Below are 25,251 nucleotides of genomic sequence, written 5' to 3' on the forward strand. Positions count from 1 at the left end.
ACAACTAATGACACCTGCCTCTGATTGAGAACCATACTAGGCCGAAACATAGAAATCCCAAAATCATAGAAAAAACAAACATAGACTGCCCACCCCAACTCACGCCCTGACCATACTAAATAACGACAAAACAAAGGAAATAAAAGGTCAGAACGTGACAGTACCCCCCCCCCCCCCCCCCAAAGGTGCGGACTCCGGCCGCAAAACCTGAACCTATAGGGGAGGGTCTGGGTGGGCGTCTGTCCGCGGTGGCGGCTCTGGCGCGGGATGTGGACCCCACTTCAACACAGTCTTTCTCCGCCTCATTGTCCACCTCCGTGGCATCCTAAACACGGCGACCCTCGCCGCCGACCTCGGACTGGGGACCCTAGAAATGGGTCTCCGGCAGCGCTGGCGCCTCTGGACTGAGGGGCTCTGGCGCCTTTGGACTGAGGGGCTCTGGCGCCTCTGAACTGAGGGGCTCTGGCGCGTTTGGACTGAGGGGCTCTGGCGCCTCTGGACTGAGGGGCTCTGGCGCCTCTGGACTGAGGGGCGGAAGCTCTGGCAGCACTGGGCGGAGGAGCTCTGTAGGGATGAGACGGAGAGACAGCTTGGTTCCGGGGGGCTGCCACCGGAGGGCTGGTGCGTGGAGGTGGTTCTGGATAGACCGGACCGTGCAATCACACTGGAGCTCTTGAGCACCGAGCCTACCCAACCTTACCTGGTTGAATGCTCCCGGTTGCCCTGCCAGTGCGACGAGGTGGAATAGCCCGCACTGGGCTGTGCTGGCGAACCGGGGACACCATGCATAAGGCTGGTGCCATGTATGCCGGCCCAAGGAGACGCACTGGAGACCAGATGCGTAGAGCCGGCTTCATGGCACCTGGCTCGATGCCCACTCTAGCCCGGCCGATACGAGGAGCTGGTATGTACCGCACCGGGCTATGCACCCACATGCGCTCCACCGCATAACACAGTGCCTGCCCGGTCTCTCTCGCCCTCCGGTAAGCACAGGAAGTTGGCGCAGGTCTCCTACCTGGCTTCACCATACTTCCTGTGTGCCCCCCAAGAAATTTTTGGGGCTGCCTCTCGGGCTTCCTTGCCAGCCGTGTTCCCTCGTATCGCCGGTTCCTCTCTCCGGCTGCCTCTGCTCTCCTAGCTGCCTCCACCTGTTCCCATGGGCGGTGATCTTTTCCCGCCAGGATCTCCTCCCAAGTGTAGCAACACTTGCCGTCCAAAACGTCCTCCCATGTCCAGTCCTCCTTGCGCTGCTCCTGCTGCCTGTCACCACGCCGCTTGGTCCTGTTGTGGTGGGTGATTCTGTCACGATCGTCGTAAGGAGAGGACCAAAATGCAGCGTGGTATGTGTTCATGATGATTTATTAATTAAATAAAGCACTGAACACTGAATACAAACTGTACAAAAACAATAAACGAATAACGACCGTGAAGCTATAATGAGAACTGTGCTGACACAAGCAACTAACATAGACAATCACCCACAAACAAACCGTGAAACCCAGGCTACCTAAGTATGATTCTCAATCAGAGACAACTAATGACACCTGCCTCTGATTGAGAACCATACTAGGCCGAAACATACAAATCCCCAAATTATAGAAAAAAACAAACAGACTGCCCACCCCAACTCACGCCCTGACCATACTAAATAACGACAAAACAAAGGAAATAAAAGGTCAGAGCGTGACACTTGCGAAAGTATTCAACTCCCTTGGCATTTTCCCTATTTTGTTACCTTACAACCTGAAATTAAAATTGATTTTGGGGTTGTATCGTTTAATTTACACAACATGCCTACCACTTTGAAGATGCAAAAAAGAAGAAATACGACAAAAAAAACAGAAGCCTGCATAACTATTCACCACCCCAAAGTCAATACTTTGTAGAGCCACCTTTTGCAGCAATTACAGCTGCAAGTCTCTTGGGGTAAGTCTCTATAAGCTTGGCACACATGTAGCCACTGGGATTTTTGCCCATTCTTCAAGGCAAAACTGCTCCAGCTCCTTCAAGTTGGATGGGTTCTGCTGGTGTACAGCAATATTTAAGTCATACCACAGATTATCAATTGGATTGAGGTCTGGCTTTGACTAGGCCATTCCAAGACATTTAAATGTTTCCCCTTAAAACCTGTTATGGCTGCAATCCCGATACCGGGATCAATATGACAACTACCAGTGAAAATAGAGGGCGCCAAATTCAAACCACAGAAATTACAATTCCTAAAACATACATGTCTTATATAATTTTAAAGCTATTCTCGTTGTTAATCCCACCAAAGTGTATGATTTCAAATAGGCTTTTCAGCGAAAGCACTACAAACATTTATGTTAGGTCTCCACAAACCACAATAAGCACAGCCATTTTCCAGCAAAATATGGCATTCACAAAAAACAGAAATAAAGATAAAATGAATCACTAACCTTGAATTATCTTCATCAGATGACACTCATAGGACTTCCTGTTACACAATACATGCATGTTTTGTTTGATAAAGTTTATATTTATATCAAAAAAATCTGAGTTTACATTGGCGCGTTAGATTCACTAGTTCCAAAAACATCAAGTGATTTTGCATAGCCACATCATTCAACAGAAATACTCATCATAAATGTAGATGATAATACAAGTTATACACATGGAATTATAGATATACCTCTCCTTAATGCAACCGCTGTGTCAGATTTCAAAAAAACTTTACGGAAAAAGAAACGCATGCAATAATCTGAGACGGCGCTCAAAAGTAAAAACACCACAGCCGCAAAGATGGCATCAACATAAATAAGAAATTACATGATAAATACAGGTGTATATATACTGAGATCATGTGACACTTAGATTACACACAGGTGGACTCTATTTAACTAATTATGTGACTTCTGAAGGTAATTGGTTGCACCAGATCTTATTTGTGGGCTTCATAGCAAAGGGGGTGAATACATATGCACGCACCAATTTTCAATTTTGAATTCTTTCAATTTTTTAAAACAAGTTATTTTTTTCATTTCACTTCACCAATTTGGACTATTTTGTGTATGTCCATTACATGAAATCCAAATAAAAATCTATTTAAATTACAGGTTGTTACAGGATAAATACTTTTGCAAGGCACTGTATCTTCCTCAACGAGGACTATCCTGAAACTGTGCGCCAGAAGAGGAAAGAACTTATCCCAGCCATGAAAGCTGCCAGAGAGCGTGGGGACATTGCTTACATACGCTGACAGGCTCATTGTCCACCCTCCCTCCCAGAACCCTGGAAGGGATGAGAGAGCCAAGTTTGACCAAATACAATGCTATTTCTCTGTAAACAAATTAACAACAGACCTGCAGCATGTTTATAGAGAAGGGCACTCTAACACTGACACAAATGACTGAAGATTGGTTGAAAGAAATTGATAATAAGAAGATTGTGGGAGCTGTACTGTTAGATTTCAGTGCAGCCTTTGATATTTTTTTTACCATAACCTGTTGTTGAAAAAATGTATGTGTGTATGGCTTTTCAACCTCTGCCATATCGTGGATTCAGAACTATCTATCTAATAGAACTCAAAGGGTTTTATTTTATGGAGGCTTCTCTAATGTCAAGTGTGGTGTACCGCAGGGTAGCTCTCTAGGCCCTCTACTCTTTCTATTTTTATCAATGACCTGCCACTGGCATTAAACAAAGCATGTGTGTCCATGTATGCTGATGATTCAACCATACACCTATCAGCAACCACAGCTAATAAAGTCACTGAAACCCTTAACAAAGAGCAGTCTGTTTTGGAATGGGTGGCCAGTAATAAACTGGTCCTGAACATCTCTAAAACTAAGAACATTGAATTTGGTACAAATAATTCTCTAAGTTCTAGACCTCCGCTGAATCTGGTAGTGAGTTGTGCAGCTGTTGAACTATTTGAGGAGACTAAATTACTTGGCGTTACATTAGATTGTAAACTGTCATCGTCAAACATATAGATTCAATGGTTGTAAAGATGGGGAGAGGTCTGTCCGTAATAAAGATATGATCTGCTTTTTGACACCACACTCCAGAAAACAAGTCCCCTAGGCTCTAGTTTTGTCTTATCTTGATTATTGTCCAGTCGTGTGGTCAAGTGCTGCAAGGAAATACCTAGTTAAGCTGCAGCTGGCCCAGAACAGAGCATGTCTTGCTCTTCATTGTAATCAGAGGGTTGATATAAATACTATGCATGCCAGTCTCTCTTGGTTAAGAGTTGAGGAGAGTCTAACTGCATCACTTCTTCTTTTTATAAGAAAATTGTTTGCATAGTCAACTTACACACAGTTCTGACATACACACTTACCTCACCAGACATGCCGCCAGGGGTCTTTTCACAGTCCCCAAATCCAGAACAAGGTCAAGAAAGCGTACACTATTATATAGAGCCATTATTGTATGGAACTCCGTTACATCTCATAATGCTCAAGTGAACAGTCATCCTGGTTACAAAAAAAACAGATAAAGCAACACCTCATGGCACAACACCTCTCCCCTATTTGATCTAGATAGTTTGTGTGTATGTACTGATACAGTATGTAGGCTATGTGTGCCTTTTGTATTTTTGATTTGATGTAGTTCTGTCCTTGAGCTGTTCTTGTCTATTAATGTTCTGTATTATGTCATGTTTCATGTTTTGTGTGGACTCAAGGAAGAGTAGCTGCTGCTTTTTGCAACAGCTAATGGGATCCTAATAAAATATCAATTACAACAAGCCTGGACTGCTGTTATCATATAACACACTGTGTTGTTCTGTCCCTGCAGCTAAACATTCAGTTGGTTAAGATGTGATGTAATGTTTGTCAAAAATGCAACTGTTTCCATCTTCTCCTCATCTTCTAAAAACTCTGAAAACTGAGTTGCCTTGTCACTCTTTTGCTCTGATAATAAAGCTTAGATTTCCGCCCGAATGGCCCAATAGATTCCCAAAACCCTGCCTTTGTTGAGCCATCTCAACAAAACTGACATTGGCCTCTGTCAGAATGCCTCGTAGCATGCGGTTGTAGGGATGATGTTGCTCTCAAAAAGTTGATCATTTTCATTATCGTTGTCATGACTTCAGAATACTCTTTTCCCCCACTGGCACACAGGACAGATTGATGGATGATGCAGTGATATGATGTCTTATCAGGGTGGTCCTCTTTCAAAAGTGCAACCAGTCCCCTCCCTTTCCTATCATGGAGCTCCATCTGTGGAGACCACTGACTTCAGATCTCTCCCCCTTTTTGTCAGAATCCCTTTGATGGCCTCATGGATATCCTCTCCCTGTGTGTCTTCTTCTAGATTTGTTAAGCCCAACAGTTCCTCACAGAATTCCTTCTTTGTTTCGTTATAAAATCTGACAATCACCAGAAGCTGGGCAATTATCAGTGTTATCAAATCAAATTGTATTGGTCACATACGCATATTTAGCAGATGTTATTGCGGGTGTAGCGAAATGCTTGTGTTTCTAGCTCCAACAGTGCAGTAATATCTAGCAATTCACAACAATGCACACAAACCTAAAAGTAAAATAATGGCATTAAGAAATATATAAATATTAGGACAAGCAATGTCGGAATGGCATTGACTAAAATACAGTAGAAAGTCGTGTTCCTGGTCGTAATGCTGGTTTTACCGCCGCTCCAGTATCCAAAAGTTCTTTCCAGCTGTATGTAATAACACAAAAAACGTTTTGGGCTAATAATATAACAAATAACACAAACAAATAATAATACTGCAAAGTTGCTTAGGAGCTAGAAGCAGAGCTGCCATGTCTGTCGGCACCATCTTTTCTCCTTATGCATGTTGCATTCTGAATGGCCTCATCACGTTGTGAAGTTAAATCTTCAGCTAATATTTCAGTTCTACTCATTGCTTTGGAATCTGTGGGATCGGTTTGATCTTTTTCCTGAGCTCATCTTTTTCTTTAACTTCTAGGAAGGTGTCAGCAACTTCACACATGCATTTTTTTTACTATCTCAGCATCTGAAAATGTTTTTTTTGTGTGTGTTTTCCCAAAACCCAAGCTATCCTCAGTGAACACTCCATTGCACGTTGTTGGGCTGTCAGGGAATTGACAAGGATTTTGTCGGACCTCTCATATTGGGATTTGAGTTGGTTAATCTTGTTTGTTCTCACCTCTGTGATCAGGGAATATACGTCTGGTCGAAATTACTATGCCTGGTGTCATAATGGCGCTTAACATTGGACTCGATGCATATCAAGCACATTGGTTTTGTGCTGCAGTAGTTCCGGGGCGATTGAATACATACTGTTCCGTCCACTCGTCTTTGAATATACCGTTTTCAGCGTGAACTTTTTAAAAAAAATTACCAGACATATTAACAAAGATACTGGTAACTAAGCTCCTTTTATCTGTGATATTTAACAGTTGAACCGCGGTCAAATCCTTCTGTTTCTTTTTGCCTGCTTGTCCCAAGGTTCCGCAGAGGAAATTTGGATTGATGTGATTGGGTAAGATGCTGCCTGTTATATTTGCATATAACCATGCGATTGGATTAGACTGGGCACTAGTAAAGGCAGGCCTTGCTTCGAGAGAGAGCGAAAAAGAGGTTGATGAGTTAGAGAGGCCGCTGCACTCGGTTTAATTTTTAAAGCTGTCTAAAAATAATTTAGTGACTTCTATATAACAAAATGCGATGTTCTCCGTATTGGCCATTATCCGGGTCCGTATTGGCCATTATCCGGGTCCGTATTGGCCATGGTCCGGGTCCAGACAATGGTCCGCCAGTTGAGTTTGGCTGATGTTGTCACACCCTGACCACAGAGAGCCTTTTTTATTCTCTATTTTGGTTAGGTCGGGGTGTGACTAGGGGGGGTGTTCCTATCTAGGTTGTTTAGTTCTATGTTGGCCTGGTATGGTTCCCAATCAGAGGCAGCTGTTTATCGTTGTCTCTGATAGGGGATCATATTTAGACAGCCATTTCCCCACTGTGTTTTGTGGGATCTTGTTTTTGTGTTGTTGCCTGTGAGCACTCCAGAACGTCACATTTCGTTTGTTCTTTATTGTTTTGTGCGGTTCACGTCAAATAAAAGATGTCGAACCAATTTCACGCTGCGCTTTGGTCTGATGTGATTACGACGATCTTGACAGATGAACAGCATGTCAGAGAACATTCCAAAAGTGGCTCCTATCAAATCAAAATAAAATAAAATGTTATTGACCACATACACATGTTTAGCACATAAAAATGTAATGTCAATTAATCAGATTTGAAGTTTGAAGTGGATACAGGGTGCAGTGTAATCATAATGAATAGATCAGAGTACTCAAATTTGTGGGACAGTGCAAAAGTTCCAGACTTAAATATTTGTTCTCTACATCTCAAAACATACACAAGTGAGAGAGTAGACTAGACACATTGGGTGCATCTAATGTAACTGTGCAGCACAGAGACACAATGACTCAGCTACCTGTAGTAATCATATCAAGCAACGGACCAAACCTGCTAGGTCGGGGCTGAATAAAATAACTGAGGAACAGTAAATCAGATTGATGAGGGTCAACAGTGGACATTGGAAAAAGGTGTTGACAAAGCATGAGAATGTGTTCAAAGAGGAACTTGGAACATTGAAAGGCCGCCCAGCTAAAATATATGTAGACAAGGAGGACACACCAAGGTTTTACAAACCAAGACCTGTGCCTTATGCCATGAAGTCAAAGGTAGAGGCAGAGATTGACCGTCTCTTGAAAGTGGACATTATGGAACCAGTCAAATTCTCAGAATGGGCAGCTCCCATAGTGCATGTTTTGAAACCTGCCAATACTGTGAGAATCTGTGGGGATTACAAACTGACTGTTAACAGAGTATCCAAGTTAGAGCACTATCCTATTACAAAAACAGGTCATTTATTTGCAAATATGTCTGGTGGACAGAGGTTTGCAAAGTTAGATATGAGCCATGCATATCAACAGATCACTCTGGATGAGGAATCTAATAAGTATTGTAAAGTAAACACACACAAAGGGTTGTTTATGTATAAACATTTCCCTTTTGGTGTCTCCAGTAGTCCTGCTAATTTTCAGAGCACCAACGAGGGTGTACTTCAAGGAATTCCACGTTGCCATTTACTTGGATGACATCCTAGGCGGCGTGACCAGGAGCATCTGTGCACGCTGACTGAGGTGCTACAGAGATTGGAAAGTGCAGGCTTAAGTCTCAAGTGGAGTAAGTGTACCTTCATGAGGAACGAGGCAGTGTTCCTAGGACAAAAAGTGGACGCCACGAGTATCCATTTACTCAATGACAAGGTCCAAGCAATCCAGAACGCACCTGCTCCTACAAATGTGACTGAGTTAAAAGCTTGCTTGGGACTGCTAAACTATTATAACAGGGTTCTGCCAAACTTGTCAACAGTGTTAGCATCGCTTCAAACACTACTGTGTAAAGAGACAGTGGCAGTGGGGGCGAGAGCAGGAGGCTTCGCTTGCAAAATCAGAGAAACTGATGCAGTCATCAGATGTGTTGGTTCACTACGATGGAGAGAAGGACCTCATTCGCTTGTGTGATGCGTCACCCTACGGGGTAGGAGCAGTTCTGTCACACCATATGCAGGATGGAACTGAGAGACCAATAAGGTTTATGTCGAGAACTTTTAACCCAGAAAAAAATAACTATTCCCAATTAGACAAAGAGGAGTTTGCAGTAATGTTTGGGGTTCAGAGGTTCCAGAAATACATACAGTGTATATGGCAGGAAGTTTACCATTTGAACAGATCATAAACCTTTACTGTTAATTTTCAATGAAACGAAGGCAGTTCCACAGATGGTGTCTCTGAGAATCCAGAGGTGGGTAGTGATGTTCCGGGAATACGAGTATGTCACCGTTTTCAAGGCAGGAACATACCATGGCAACGCAGATGCCTTGAGCCATCTTCCGCTGCCGTCCACGCCCATCATAACAGCTCAGGAGTGCAGATGTTGGTGGACACAGACACAGCACTCATGACTGCAGAGCAAGTGGGAACCTGGACAGGTAAAGTGCAGTCTAGAGTTAGAGAATATGTGGTAAGGGGATGACCACAACAAACAGAAGTAACTGAACTCACACCACACAGTGTCAGGAAAACAGAGACGAGTATACAGGATGGTTGTGTTTGTGGGGAGAATGAGTGATTTTCCACAGCCAGCATTCCAGGATATCCTACAGCACATCAGAGTCACCTGGGGGTCTTGCATATGAAAGATCAGGAGATGGAGAATTGAGTCAAGACATGTAACACGTGTTAGGAACACATAAAGGCAACAGCTCCACTCCATCCTTGGGAGTTTCCAGAAAAACCTTGGAAAAATTGCAAATGGATTACACAAGGCCATTAATGGGGAAAATGTTCCAATGCACATTCAAAATGGATGGATGTGTATCCTGTTAGTTCTGCTTCATCCACCACTACTATAGAGGGCCTTCAATAGAGCTTTAGTAACCAAGGGATACCTGAGATGGTGGTGAGTGACAATGCGACCTGTTTCGTAAGTACAGAAACACAAGAATTGTTCAGAAACAACAGTATTGTGCATGTGACATCTGCTCCACATCATCCATCTCCAAATGGACTGGTGGAACACGCAGTACAGACGAACAAAGAAATGATGACGAAAAGTGCAGAAGGGAGCATAGCAGCAAAGTTATCATGTATTCTGTGTAGCTACAGAATAACTCCTCAATCCACAACAGGACTTTCTCCTGCTGAGATGTTATTAGGTATAGACTACACTACAAATTATACCTAGTCTATCCAGACCTGAAAATGAAAGTTGTACCCAAACAAAACAGACTGAAAGAGAACAATGACAAATGCACCAAGGGCCGAAGTTTTGGAGACACGGACCCTGTCCTGATCAGAAATTTCAGTCATGGGCAAAAATGGATTCCTGGATTCATAGACTCAGTGACTGGTCCTGTCTCCTACAAAGTAATGTTGGGAGATGATAAAATGTTTCGTAGAGATGTTGATTGGATTCTTGTCAGAGTAGAAGGAACAACCATTTAGTTACCAGTTATGATGACAGGCTGTTCTCTAGCTATCCAAGTGCTTCTGTGGTGCAGCTTCTGCAGACTGAGACTGTAACAGAGGAAACAGTTCACCAAGAGCAGAATCCAATTTCATACTCAGAGCCCGGCTCAGGAACAGTTGGTGGCTTTTCCACCATTGAGAATGAACACTACCCCAAGTGTTCGTCGATCACAGAGGCATGCAAAGCTTCCAAGCCGCTTCAAATTTTATCTCAGAACAAGAAAAAAAAAGAACGGTGATATAAATTGTTTTTAAAAGACAACTTAAAGACTCACAGTAAAAGACTCTAGTGTTAAATACTTAGTTTCCCATGCATTTGAAAATCTAATTATTGTGAACATGTGAAATGTGGTATTAACGTCATTACACATACACATCACCTGGTGGTGTAGCACTTGAGTATCTATTGGTGTCTTTGTTAGAGTGTTGGAATGCCCACCTGACACAGTGTAGCTGCGACTGCCTGCCTGTAACACCATGCTCTGGGTTAGTAATATATATATGTATATATTTTCACCTTTATTTAACTAGGCAAGTCAGTTAAAAACAAATTCTTATTTACAATGATGGCCTACCCCAGCCAAACCCGGACGACATTGGGCACTGCCCTATGGGACTCCCAATCATAGCTGGATGTGATTCAGCCTGGATTCAAACCAGGGACTGTGTGTCACCTCTTGCACTGAGATGCAGTGCCTTAGACCACTGAACCAAGTAATACGTTTATAAAGACCTACTCCCTCACTCCTTCCAAGGAGAGTTCCATAGGTTATTACAATCGACAATTTGACATAATGTTGATATCATTATATTTTTTCCTAGCCTACATTATTATGTAAAAAAGCATACATGACTCTTCCTGCATGTACAAAACCCTATCACAGACGTTCTCATAAGCTCTCAACTTAAATGGGGCATCAACAGTCGGGCAACAAAAATACTGCATGCTCCCACTTTCGTTTAGCGCGCACGCGCGTCATTGAATACGCCCCTCAGCTAATTTGATTGGTTTGCGACCATATTTACCGTGGTAACGGGGTGGTCATTCCCTCATCATTCCCTCCTGTCATGTGACTAAAACTTATCCAACTCATACTTCCGGTTCTGCATGGATGAGGGAAAAAAGTTGCATGTTCATGATAAAGTTTTTTTATCGCTCCCCCTTCTAATTAGCATCATAAAACTGTCAACGACTGCAATTTTGTTTTACGATAGTTTAGCTTTTCACAATAAACATTTCTGTACACTTGCGAAACGTCAAATGTTGAGTATGTCGACGAACAATTTGTCGTACAGCGATCAAGGAGGAACTGATTCAGCGGTGGAGGTTGGGCAGGAGACTACCCCGACCTCCTCCAACGCTGGGGCTGGATTTGGCCTGTTCAGCGTCGACTTTAAAAAGTAAGCCAGTTAGCTAGAAAGCATTTTAGTAACTTGCTTGTGTAAGCTATGTTTGCAATTTAATTAGCTAGCTAGATATACAGCTGTCAACCCAGTTGCATCTTTAGCTAGTCTAGCTGGCAATAGATGTAATGGTAGCTTCAGGCTTGAAAACGCTTTTGTTGATAGCCAGCACTTATCAAAGATGCAGTTTGCGTGGAAGACATGTTGACATAAACAAAAAAAGATGACAAATAATCACCCTTTTTAATACTAGCACACATTTTACGTTACACACCATCACGTCGTTTTATGTTGTAGAGCTGTACTGCGTCAGATTATTCTAAATGAATAGCTACATCAAAATAATGCTTGCTGTGCTATGCACATAGCTATCCTCAGTTGTAGAAAAAATACCACATCTTCTTCCCCTCTCACTGTCATAAACTAAAGTGACTTCTATACATTCCCAACACTTGTAAATCCTTGTAAACTACCCATTCAGAACCTTTAAATTTGAAAAAGAGAGATGAAATGGAACTGACAAAGTGTACAAGGTGGTCCTCCGCTGTCAGCGTCAAGTGATGATACCACTAGAGGGCAGTCCATCATCAGTTTGGCCATCCTGTTGTCATGATGTGGCTTTACTGTAAATCAGGGCCTGTATTCACGTAGGATCTCAGGGAAGGTGTGCTGAATTATGATCAGTTTTGTATAGCCTAATCTTATGCATTATGATCTTTAATATGAGCCCAATAGTTTAGTTACTCATTTGTATGATTTGAGAGTGATAACTGTGTTTCCCAAACCATGCCCTGGGCGTTGGGATCAGTTATTATTTTACTATCAGTAGGCTAATCTTTTCCTTAGCTGGCTCCAGACAAGGCTATTTTGTCTCGCAAAGTCTCAGACAGTCAGCCATTATGAAATGTAATTCAACCAGAGTATCTTTGAAGCTGAATTAGCCACTGTTAGTTTGTCTCTGCAATTGGGCCTATTTCCTATGTAGACTAATCATTCTAGCAGTTTTAAGAGGTACCAGTATAAAGGTTTAATTGAAAATGTTTGTGCTGTGCAAATGCCATCATAGAATGGAATGTCTACTGGTATGTCTGGCATGTCTCTACTATCTGTTCTTCAGTGTTCCATGTAGCCTATTGTTGCTCTGTTTAGCCGCAGACAGTAGAACAGCTTCAACTATCTCAGTTTCCATCAAGCAGTGACTTGTCAGCCTAATGTTCAATGTGGTGTGGCCCTCAGTGAATTCTTTAATTCCTCTCACATGACAGTTGGTCTGTTTGGTGGTTCAGGGCCAGTAGGCCAGGTCTGGTAATGGAGACTAGATGACCCTTGGTTGGGTTGCATGGCTTGGGGGGGAAATGCCTGGATGTGAATGATTCCACTCTTTCTCTACAAACTGTGACACATGATACCTAGGCTTTACTCTGAGATCTAATAGGGAGTCTGTCCTAAAGGATTATCAAGCCTTGGCTTATGTCAGGTATTCATACATTAACTCACTCTTTCACAGGCATTAATTCCCTTTACATTATATTGTTCAAATGAAGAGGGGGTTTTCCGGAACTTCCCAAACTCAAGTCAGTGACCGATAGCATTGTTGTATTAAACCAACACATTAGCCCCACACCTCTCGTATATCTGTATTGATTGAATGGGTGTTAGCATAGGGTAGGTGAAGGTTTTATCCCATTTAATAGTTTAAGAACTACTGGAAGATTGATTTCTGAGAATGTTGCTCTGTGTAGTTCTCTATCTTGCAATGATTTTACCATAACACTAGATGGCAGACTTGAATGGTAAATCAGAAAGCAGTGAATCACAGTTTTTATGGCTTTTTTTTTAGCTTGCCTTTGTTATTAATTTATTGGCAGTAAACTTAATCCTCTCTTGCACCTTTTTGCTCAAAGATATTAAAAACCTCTTTGGGCTGAGATCCCGTTAACGGGATCGATATGACAACAGCCAGTGAAAGTGCAGGGCGCCAACTTCAAAACAACAGAAATCCCATAATTAAAATTCCTCAAACATACAAGTATTTTTACACCATTTTAAAGATACACTTCTTGTTAATCCCACCAGTGTCCAATTTCAAAAAGGCTTTACAGCTAAAGCAAACCAAACGATTATGTTAGGTAAGAGCCAAGTCACAGAAAAACAGCAATTTTCCCAGCCAAAGAGTGGAGTCACAAAAAGCAGAAATATAGATAAAATTAATCACTAACCTTTGATCTTCATCAGATGACACTCATAGGACTTCATGTTACACAATACATGTATGTTTTGTTTGGTAAAGTTCATATTTATATACAAATAATCTGTTTACATTGGCGCATTACATTCAGTAGTTCCAAAACATCTGGTGATTTTAGAGACATCAATTTACAGAAATACTCATAATAAACATTGATAAAAGATACAACTCTTATGCACGGAATTATAGATACACTTCTCCTTACTGCAACCGCTGTGTCAGATTTTTTTTTAAACTTTACGGAAAAAGCAGACCATGCTATAATCTGAGTCCGGCGCTCAGAGACCAAAACAACCCAAACAGATATCCGCCAAATATTCACTTACCTTTGATGATCTTCCTCAGAATGCACTCCCAGGATTCCCAGTTCCACAATAAATGTTTGTTTTGTTCGATAATGTCCATCGTTTAAGTCCAAATACCTTCTTTTGTTAGCGCGTTTGGTAAACAAATCCAAACGCACTACGCGCGTGCAAGTCTAGCGGAAAGTACGGACGAAAAGTCCAAAAAGTTATATAACAGGTCGTAGAAACATGTCAAACGAAGTATAGAATCAATCTTTAGGATTTTTTAAACATAAATCTTCAATAATGCTCTTACCGGAGAATTCCTTTGATGGTAGAAATGCAATGGAACAGAGCTCGCTCTCACGTGAACGAGCGTGGCCAGCTCATGGCACTCTGCCAGAGCCCTGACTAATTCAGCTCCCATTCCCCCCCTTCACAGTAGAAGCATCAAACAAGGTTCTAAAGACAGTTGCCATCTAGTGGAAGCCTTAGAAAGTGCAACATGACCAATATCCCACTGTGTATTTGATAGGCCAAGAGTTGAAAAACTACAAACCTCAGATTTCCCACTTCCTGGTTGGATTTTCTCTCAGGTTTTTGCCTGCCATATAAGTTCTGTTATACTTACAGACATCATTCAAACAGTTCTAGAAACTTCAGAGTGTTTTCTATCCAAATATACTGATAATATGCATATCTTAGCTTCTGGGACTGAGTAGCAGGCAGTTTAACCTGGGCACCTTATTCATCCAAGCTACTCAATACTGCCCCCAGCCATATAAGAAGTTAATAGATGACCTGTGTCTGAGTCGGCTTTCTCCAATGAAATAAAATTAGTCAGTTTGCGGTTTTAAATAATGTTTGTCGTGTGACACAGTCAGGGGCAAAGCCACATTCCTGTAGATTATCCTGATTAGCCTGGGCTCTTGTTACCTCATGGTCTACTCTGCTTCTCTGCATCACAGCGCAGCAACATGTGACTGACTGTCTGGTTGTCCTCAAGTGATCAGCTGCTTCCTAAAACGCCATATTATTTTATTGTGGTTCAGTCTCCCATGTTATAGGGATTTAATGAGGACCTGGTTTATGTCAATGGGGCGGGCATTTCCATTTTAAAGGACCTCTGCACCATTTTTTTTTTACTAAGGCATATGTGCATTTTTCAACAACTTCCCGTCCTAGAAATTTGGAATAAGCAAAGGCTTTAATTTCTGGTCAAACAGATGGAAAAGGGGTTTTAGAAGTATTAAAGAAAAAGTCTTAAAGGGTATTAGAAATACATTGAAACACAAATACCCCTGCCAACTAATATCAACACTTATATTTCGTTTTGGAGAAATTATTAGAAATTATTATAATTAGAAATTATTATTGTCTTGAAGTTTAAGAAACATTGCCTTGAGCCTTGTAATTCCTTACCAAAAACCCACATCTTTAAGATATTTAAACATTTCTAATGAAAGTTCACATAAGTAACAAGTAAAGGTAGACTACTGTACCAATTAGTTAGTGTTTTTACTGATGTCAAGCTTGTTTATGAATTATTAAGTAATTAAAACTTGTAATTCTGTTACCAAATCGCTAATCATAGTAGTCACAAACCACAGTTGGGTCGCCTGCTACTGTCCTCCTTTCCACTGGCACACTGTTATGTTTTTTCTTCTTCTCAACTTTCTGTCATCTGGTGGTCAAAGCAAGACTGATAACAGTCTCCCTCTCGCTCTCCCTTCCGCGCTGTCTCCTCCCTCTCTTCAGTTAATGTCTCATCTCCTGGCTCTTACTGACACATACCATGACACCTAACAAATCAAATCAAACATTATTTGCCACATGTGCCGAATACAAGTGTAGACTTTACCGTGAAATGCTTACTTACAAGCTGTTAACCAACAGTGCAGTTCAAGAAAAATAACATATTTACCAAGTAGGCTAAAATAAAAAAAGTAACAATAAAAAGTAACACAATAAGAATTACAATACAAGGCTATATACAGGGGGCACCGGTACCGAGCCAGTGTGCAGGGGTACAGGCTAGTTAAGGTAACCTGTACATGTAGGTGGGGGCCAAGTGACTATCCATAGGTAACAAACGAACAGCGAGAAGCTGCATGGGGTGTCAATGTAAATTGTCCGGTGGCAATTTTTATGAGTTGTTCAGCAGTCTAATGGCTTGGGGGTAGAAGTTGTTGAGAAGCCTTTTGGTCCTAGACTTGATGCTCCGGTACCGCTTGCTGTGCGGTAGCAGAGAAAACAGTCTATAACTTGGGTGACTGGAGTCTGACAATTTTATGGGCTTTCCTCTGACACCGCCTGGGTATATAGGTCCTGGATGGCAGGAAGCTTGGCCCCAGTGATGTACTGGGCCGTTCGCACTACCCTTTGTTGCGCCTTACGGACAGGTGCCGAGCAGTTGCCATACCAGGCGGTGATGCAACTGGTCAGGATGCTCTCACTGGTGCAGCTGTAGAACCTTTTGAGGATCTGGGGACCCATGACTAACCTTTTCAGTCTCCTGAGGGGGAAAAGGTGTTGTCGTGCCCTCTACACGACTGTCTTGGTATGTTTGGATCATGATAATTCGTTGGTGATGTGGACACCAAGGAACTTGAAACTCTCGACTCGCTCCACTACAGCCCCGTCAATGTTAATGGGGACCTGTTCGTCCCGCCTTTTCCTGTAGTCCACGATAAGCTCCTTTGTCTTGCTCACATTGAGGGTGACCTACCCTCTTTGCATTTACTGTAGCAAGCACCCTCACCCACTGAGCACCGGAAGTCCATGGACGTTGAAAAGTCAACCAATCATGGACGTCTATGTTTCACACGTTTGGATAAAACAGTAGGGTACTGTAAAGAATAGTACAGTAAAGCACAGAAAACTCATGTACCTTAATAGCAAACTTGTATGCCATCTGTAAATACGAATAAAATTGTTAAATACAAGCCTAGTTGGTTTAGCCACAGAAAAAATGGCTGCAACCTTCCTGCTAGCCGTAATTGGCTGAGATAATGAGTGGGCTGGACTTGCCGAGAGATGAGTTTGGATTGTGTCTGCCATATAGCACGCCTCTGTCTATTTGAGCTGTTCTGTTTGTCTAGGTAATCCTGTCTAAGACTGCTTTAATAAAAAATAATTGTATCGTGTAGTAAAACTGCGTAAGTGTTGCTCTCCACTTTCTGGAGGACCGATTTTTGAAATCAGTGGAATTTGAGTATGATAGCTAAGGAGATGGAAAAAACGCCTGTCTCTTGATCACATCTTCAAACTAAGGGCAACCATGGCATCCGACAGGAGACGCGTCCATCCCATGATGTATGCACGTAAGATAGTCTAGCTAGCTACATTTTCAGATATTACACATTTCTAATTTTGGCAAACGTGCTTTAATTTCAATTTAAAGTGTACTGTTAGCTAGCTAACGTTAGCTGGCTGGCTCGCTAGCTAATGTTGCCTGTACAATCATATTATTTGTATCTCAGAGCCATTTGCTTGGCTACTTATAGCCTAATGTTAGCTAGCTAACATTGAACCTGGTTGGTTAGCTACCTGCAGATTCATGCAGGGTAGTAATGTTATGGTTAATTGTTTAGCTAGCTACATGTCTTAACAAAAGACTCCACTATGCAAGTAACCATTTCAATAGAATGTCACTGCAACAATTGTTGATAGATGTACTAGCTGGTCAATTCTCTCTGGCTATCCACTCCAATTTCAGACCATGGGTAAGGTAGTCTAGCTAGCTACATTTTCAGATATTACACATTTCTAATTTTGACAAAGTATTTTAATTTATAGTTAGTGTACGTGCATGATACTCCTGGTATCTGAGTCATTTGCTTGGCTAGGTATAGCCTAATGTTAGCTAGTTAACATTGAACCTGGTTGGTTAGCTACCTGCATATTCATGCAGGGTAGTAACGTCATGAGTTGGGATTATGGTTCATTGTTTAGCTAGCTAGCTAGCTAGCTAACAGAAGACTCCACTATGCAAGTAACCATTTCGGATACGTTCGTAAATTCAGTCTGGCCATCTACACCAATTTCAGAGCACTCACATCTGAGTGTGCCAGAGTGCAGAATAACTGATGAATTTACGAACGCTCAACACCCGTTGAATATGGCTGGTGTCAGTAAACGTCGGGAAAAATGTGTAATATAATTGTTGCCAGCAGCACAATTAGACACCAACGCTCTGGATAACATGAAAACAGCCTTACCAGCTCTGCTTGGGCGAGTAAAATGGGGGTTCTCTCATTTGTCTGGAAGTAGCTAGCCAATGTTAGCCAGTTAACTTGGGTGCTTGACTGCCGTTGTGAGGTCAGTCCATTCAGATCAACCCTACTCATCGGCCAGAGCGTCCAGTGTGCGCTCTGAATGCTCCAAATTTATGATCGGACAATCTGACAGCACAGTTGCAATCACCGACGCTCTGGATAACATAGCAGCCTAACCAGCTCTGCTTGGGCGGGAAATGTTCAGTGAGCTGTTCTCATATTTATGTCTGGAAGTAGCTAGAAAGTTAGCTTGGGTGCTTGACTGCTGCTATTAAAGAGATGGGAGGGTCTACAGTTTAAGAGGGTGCAAACGATGCTGAAAGGGTGTAGACAAAGAAGGGCTCTCCAGTAGTAGTACCAAAAAATTAAAAGGCCATCTTCTCAAAAGTGAGTTTACAAGTTTATCTACTTTCAAAGCAGAATTACTTTCCCATTGTTCCTCAACTGTAGTGTATGATATACAATTTTGTAGCTCTGAGTCTCTACTTTTATCCAATGTATAAAATTTAAAAAAAGACACCATTTCAAATTTTCTACCCAAGACTGATTTGAGTCAGTCGGTCACATTTGACTGTTTTTTTATTTTTTGTTAATTTACTGTTAATTGTTTACAGTTAGTCTGCAGCAAAATCGAACAAAATTTGCGTCCCTAATTTCTACCTTTGTATACCTATTCAGAATACATCACCATGAAGACAATGATATTCATATCCGTAATTATGCATTTCTGTATAGTACAGAACAGGGACCCATGATGTAATTCCGTTACAGTAATTCCATTACCGAATGTAAATCCACTTCACCTGCTGTAATTCCATAATCAAAATACATTTGTTCAAACTTCTAGCTGAAACCCCATTCTTTCTGCAGACATCTTTGAGTCATAATTCAAAGCAGATATTTTAGTTTTTTTGGTCGCATAAAAAAAGTGAGGTAGATTTTACTGTAATTCTGTTACTAAACTTTGCATCTGCACAGTTCTTCCAGTAAATGTTTTTTTTGTTAAATGTTCTATGTAAATTGTTCAAAATAGTCCTTGTCCATAGAGTTAGTTAAACTTTGAAATCAATGGCAGACAATAGTAGCCTATGTAACGGCAGCTAATAAACCAGCTGATTGGAGCAGTTTACAGCGCCTTATCCTGCTGGTCGTTATGTGAGTGAATTACCATAGCTTTCTCAGGGCTGGTTGATTTGTAGAATCGCTTCCCAGAATTAAAAACCTAGGAAAAGAGACTGGGCTGGTTGAAATGTGAAGAATGACATGTATAGTTGTTGGGTGTTGTCCTAACTGTGGTTCCCCTGGCAGTGTGTGAGGCTGGCAGGGCCTTTATCTAGCCCAGCCCTGGCAGCAGTTCCCTGGGAGGGCACAAGATAGGCGTGGGTGTAAAGTGGTGTATTGTGCTGTGGACAGAGGTGGTGAAAGCTTCTGTGTTTACCCTGAGGCTGATAAGGCCTTCCCGTTTCCCCTAGAGGGAAGTGGCCACAGTCACAGGCAGAGACACAGAGAACTAAACTACCACCCTACAAGCACTGACTCTGGCAGAGAGAACCAACTGAGCTACCACCCTACAGCTACACACGGACAGAGAACTAATCTATGTCCAGAGGAGAGGAGTAGAAGCGGAAGAAGAAGCCATTGTCTGGTGGGCCAAGGATCTGTCAGACAGGGAACTTCATCCCTTCTCCAGATTGGATTTAAAACCGTGAAGACTGAGTCATACTAGTAGTCTGCAAAGAGGGCAACTTCAACTTGCAACTCCCTCTATCGACATCAAGCTAAGATGGTGCTCAATAGTTTAGTAGCCTGATGTGAGAGAGCTGGGGAGAGAGAGCTGGGGAGAAAGAGAGAGAGCTGGGGTGAGAGAGCTAGGGAGAGAGAGAGCTGGAGGTGGAGAGAGGGAGAGAAAGCTAGAGAGAAGGAGAGCTGGGGAGCGAGAGAGAGAAAGCTGGGGGAGAGAGAGACAGTGAGAAAGAGAGAGAGAGCTGGGGAGAGAGAGAGAGAGAGCTGGGGGGAGAGAGACAGTGAGAGAGAGAGAGAGAGCAAGATCGAGATGACAGGCAGGAAACGCCTGGAGTCACAGGACTGAAATAAAGCAGAACAGAGTATAACTGGATGACCAGGGGGAGCTGTCTGTGCCAGGGAGAGGGCCAGAGGTTTAGCCAGCTGCAAGGGCATCCTGTGTCTCCTCTTACCTACTGACAGAAGTGGAGAAAGAAGAGTGAGGAAGACTGACAGAGAGACGAGAGGAGAGCAACAGACAGGCCTGTAGAAGCTGTAGCAGTATGAATGGTCACCGGGGTTTCTCTGTGCTGCGTTCTGAGGCAGCAGGGGCTGTGAGGACAGCTCTGGTATCTGCTGAGAACCTTCAGCTCACCTTAAAGACTGAACTCAGCCAGGAGGAGCAGCACCTCACACCCCACACACACACCAATGGAGGCCCCGATGAGACACACACCAAAGGGTACTGTACAGAAGTGTGAGTCTTGGCACTTGCTTGTGATGTGTGTCTTCAAGTTTACCAAATAGCCTAGCGTTTCCTGATCACTAGCTGATTAGTGATTAGTTGATTGTGACATTGTGAGTCACTCACGACCTGACATTGCTTTCTCTGCGCCTGGTAACAACATCCAATATGGTTAAGTTGTGTTTTGTGGTTTTCATTCTCTCTACCCATCCCCCTCTCTCCCTCATGTTGTTCAATTTTATTTATTTGTTTTGATTTATTAGGATCCACATTAGCCGACGCCATTGGCGACATCTAGTCTTACTAGGGACTAAAAAGACATTACAGACAAAATACTTTACAATTTACGTAGATATAAGAACAGTTACACATACATGTCAGTACATACACAACAAGTAAGTCACATGGGGAGGGGCGTTGTGCCATGAGGTGTTGCTTTATTCATAAAAAAAACAACAACCCAGGTTTGCTGTTCACTTGCGCTATATAAGATGGGAGTTCTATGCAATCATGGCTCTTTATAATTTTCCTTGAATTTGTTCCGGACCTGGGGACTGTGAAAAGACCCCTGGTGGCATGTCTGTTGGGGTAAGTGTGTGTCTAAGTTGACTACGCAAACACAATTTCCAAGTCAAACTCTGTGCACCACAGTTTTCCATTCTTAAGTTAATGAAATTCATGAATCGTTGTGACAGGGTAGCCTAGTGGTTAGAGCGTTGGACTAGTAACCGGAAGGTTGCAAGTTCAAACCCCCGAGCTGACAAGGTACAAATCTGTTGTTGAACAGGCAGTTCCTAGGCCGTCATTGAAAATAAGAATTTGTTCTTAACTGACTTGCCTAGTTAAATAAAGGTTAAAAAAAAAAAAAAATCCTGGCTACATCAGTGAGAGTTGTTGACGCATCTGCTAATTAAATAAGCCGTGTGATAATATTAAATAGCGTATTGTACATTTTCTAATCTCTTTCTCCCCCTCCAGGAATGAAGACCTTAAAGAGATGCTTGAGAGCAACAAGGAGTCGCTTAAACTGGAGGCCATGAAGAGGGTTGTTGGGGTGAGTAGTAGAACCTATACATTCTACACATTCCAAGCCTGATAAGTGCACATCAGCTAAGTGCACTGCAAACTCAGTTCAAGTGTACTTCAGTTTTATAGTCTCAATTCATTTACTGAACTTTTTTTTAAAATCCTCCTTTGAAAAAAGTATAAATAGATGCAGTACATTACTATTTTATTGTACATATCATACTACCGCAAATTGAATACTGTGGTGAAACATGTAAGTGATTTTCTGTCTACAGCTGATCGCAAAGGGGAAGAATGCCTCTGAGCTGTTCCCAGCAGTGGTGAAGAACGTGGCTAGTAAGAATATAGAGGTAGGGCATCATCCACACACACATACACTGAGCATCCATTCTATTTGCACAACATGGTTGAAAACATTTAGAAGGCTCTATCTAAAAGAACACAGAGGACATCTCCCCACTGCAAGTATGAGACCACAGAACCACTGCCCGGCCAGATGAGTTCCCCACTCCTGGTAATATTGATCAGGAGAATAAACAGGCAGTACGAAAGGGTGTGTGTGTGACAGCGCAGCCAATGGTAGGGAACTGGAGCAGGTTGGTGGGAGTAATTGGCAGAGGAGAGCCCATGGTCACGTCCTCTCTCTCCCCCCTCACACACACCAGCTGCTAGGGCTAGGGTAGTGGTAGATCTCTCTCTGGGCCTCTGCATCTCTCTGTCTGTTTTCACCTCTTTCCACCTCCCCCCCTGCTTGTTCTCTCCTCTGCAGGCCTGTGTAGTGCTGTGTGTTATTGATTGTCTCTAATCAGAAAGCAGCACAGGACACAGAGTATTGAATAAATAATGTGATTTAATATCAGGATGCTTTGTTTTCTTCAACTAGTTCTAGAAACAACATCCTGATACTAGACATCCTGGAGGTGTGTGTATGAGTGGGAAAACGAGGATAGTATGGGGGGAGGAGGGGCTAGACTGTATGATGACTGATCTAATAATGGATATTCAATCACTAGCTTATTTGATTAGTATTCCTAGTTTTGAACATCTATTTTCTGTGATGTTGTCAATATGATGTGATTCCCTTAAAACTAGGCAAGATGGGTTATGTCCCCTCTTAGTCATTAATGCTGTTAATTCACCCACTAATTACTGCAGTGATTGAGAACTGTTTCACCACAGCTGAACCTCCCCGTACACACACCGAATAACACTGGTGAATCATGAAAGGGCCAACCTTTAACCCCCAGTCGGACACTGGACAAATATTAGCTCAGTCTCCTACGTGTGAAGGGAGAAGCAAGCAAGGGAGGGGAGGAGGAGAGGGGAGAGAGAGTGAGGAAGGGAGGAAGCGATAACACTACTGAAACTTTCTGAATTCAAACAAAATATAGTTTTGCTCATTCTCTGCTCTCCCTGAAACAACATGGATCTAGACTGTTATAATATCAAACAGGAACACTTTCATCCTCTGCTTTCCCCCTTTATAACAACTAAACCAAGACGTACATCTGACATCTAGCCAAAGCACTGTTCTCTCCACTGTCAAAGAATAGTGTTACCTACACATTCTGTAATGTGGACGGTCTGTGCTCAACCGAAAAGCTAATGAATGGATTTAGGATCTGTCTAAAAATAAGGGTGTATTAATGACTAATTCAAAGTATGTGTGTTTTACAGTTGAAGAAGTTGGTGTATGTGTACCTGGTGAGGTATGCAGAGGAGCAGCAGGACCTGGCTCTACTGTCCATCAGCACCTTTCAGAGGGCCCTCAAGGTAATGTGTGTGCGTGTGTGTGCGCGTGTGTGTGTGCGTGTGTGTGCGTGTGCGCATGTGTGTGTGTGTGTGTGTGTGTGCGCGCGCGCACCGGGCTTTGATGCTGAGGGTTCTACCATTTGAATTCCCACGCACCTGTACTCTTAGATGAAAGTGTCATGTTTGGTGTGTGTATGCATGTGTTTAAAGGTGTGTGTTGTGGAGAAGTATTGAGTATTGAGCCGTTAAAGAGTCTGTCTGTCTCTATGTGAGGGCACCACCCCTTCATCATACACCATAGCTGGAAAACTACTTTCAACCCCTGATTTCAACCCCTGCTAGCTCCATACCATGCTTCACTTCCTACCTGTGTGGGTGGGTGTGATGTCGTTTTTGTGTAGTGCTGTATCATGTCGTCAGTACCTCTCACCACATGATTTCTGTCTCCATTCCTTTCTTTCTATTTTACTTTCCTCTGTCTCAAGGTGTAGATAATACTAATACCGGCTCTCTCTCCCTCTGCCAGGACCCTAACCAGCTGATCAGAGCCAGTGCTCTCAGGGTTCTGTCCAGTATCAGAGTCCCAATCATCGTTCCCATCATGATGCTGGCCATCAAGGAGGCTGCCTCCGACATGTCCCCTTACGTCAGGAAAACATCCGCCCACGCCATCCAGAAACTCTACAGGTAGGGTGTGGGTGGGTGTGTTTGTGCACGCGTGAGTGTTTTTCTGTGTGTGTGTTTGGACCTTGGAGTTGTATCAAAGCTTTCCTCCTGCTCCTCAGCCTGGACCAGGATCAGAAGGAGCTCCTGATAGAAGTCATTGAGAAACTGCTGAAGGACAAAAGCACAGTGAGTAGAACCAGTTTACAGGACCAGATCATATATAATTACCCACAGGAGACCTCTTACAAGACCTCAGTAGACAACATGCTCTCCATACAGTGTTAATCTTGTCAACAATAGCGATGATGTAAAATATTGTCAACAATATATTTTTCCTGGCTAAAACTATGACGATAAAAATGTGTAGACGCGTTTTCTCTGTGCTCCTGTCCAGGGCGAACAATTTACTGTTAATACTTGACCAACACTCGCTACCGTGTTAATTTTGTAACATTTAATTAGGAATCAAATCCAATTCACTAATTAGCCTATTTTTTTCTGACATTTTTTGTCCTTTTCATCGTAAAATGTCGAAACAACAATGGCCACAAGTCACATCGCGCTCTAGCAACTCCTTTGTCGGGCCAGGCGCATGCACGCTGACACGGTCGCCAAGTGTACAGGGTTTCCTCTGACGCATTGGTGCGGCTGGCTTCTGGGATAAGCGGGCATTATGTCAAGAAGCCGCGCGGCTTGGCTGGGTCGTGTTACGGTGGACGTGCGGCGCTCGACCGTCGCCTCTCCCGAGTCCCATCGCTGCAACTACTGTACGGACAAGACTGTAACTACCAATTCGATTCCATGAAATTGGGAACAAAAAAATATAACAAATTAATGTGGCTCCACCCGGCTGCCAAAAAATTGCAATTATTTTTCCAGTAACTTAATGTTATGAACAATAATGGTATGTATAGGGTGACATGTTCTCACAAGAACAATATAGTATTTTATTTGCTGTTCTGGTTAGTGATTATTGTCTTATTTCACTGTAGAGCCTCTAGCCCTGCTCAATATGCCTTAGCCAACCCTTTAGTTCCACCTCCCAAACATGCAGTGACGTCAGCTGGTTTAAATGTTTCTAGAGACAATATCTCTCTCATCACACAATGCCT

At 42.6% G+C, this 25,251-nt stretch overlaps 1 protein-coding gene across 6 annotated transcripts in view; it reads left to right on the top strand.

The window, feature by feature from the left end:
• The first annotated feature begins 11,090 nt into the window (after nt 1-11,090).
• LOC110523451 (AP-3 complex subunit beta-1) overlaps nt 11,091-25,251 on the top strand; it is a 92,367-nt gene continuing 78,206 nt past the window's right edge. For 3 of the 6 annotated variants that reach the window (XM_036977069.1, XM_036977073.1, XM_036977070.1), the window contains exons 1-6: nt 11,091-11,416; nt 21,674-21,749; nt 21,997-22,071; nt 23,399-23,494; nt 24,000-24,160; nt 24,259-24,325. In XM_036977069.1, the coding sequence (XP_036832964.1) occupies nt 11,124-11,416; nt 21,674-21,749; nt 21,997-22,071; nt 23,399-23,494; nt 24,000-24,160; nt 24,259-24,325 (768 nt within the window). In that variant the 5' untranslated portion in view covers nt 11,091-11,123. Of the gene's footprint in view, nt 11,417-20,186; nt 20,708-21,264; nt 21,284-21,673; nt 21,750-21,996; nt 22,072-23,398; nt 23,495-23,999; nt 24,161-24,258; nt 24,326-25,251 lie in introns of those variants that run through there. The other 3 variants (XM_036977071.1, XM_036977072.1, XM_036977074.1) reach the window with 3 other exon arrangements.

The sequence above is a fragment of the Oncorhynchus mykiss genome, chromosome 5 (genome assembly GCF_013265735.2).
Source record: "Oncorhynchus mykiss isolate Arlee chromosome 5, USDA_OmykA_1.1, whole genome shotgun sequence".
Taxonomy (NCBI): Eukaryota; Metazoa; Chordata; class Actinopteri; order Salmoniformes; family Salmonidae; genus Oncorhynchus; species Oncorhynchus mykiss.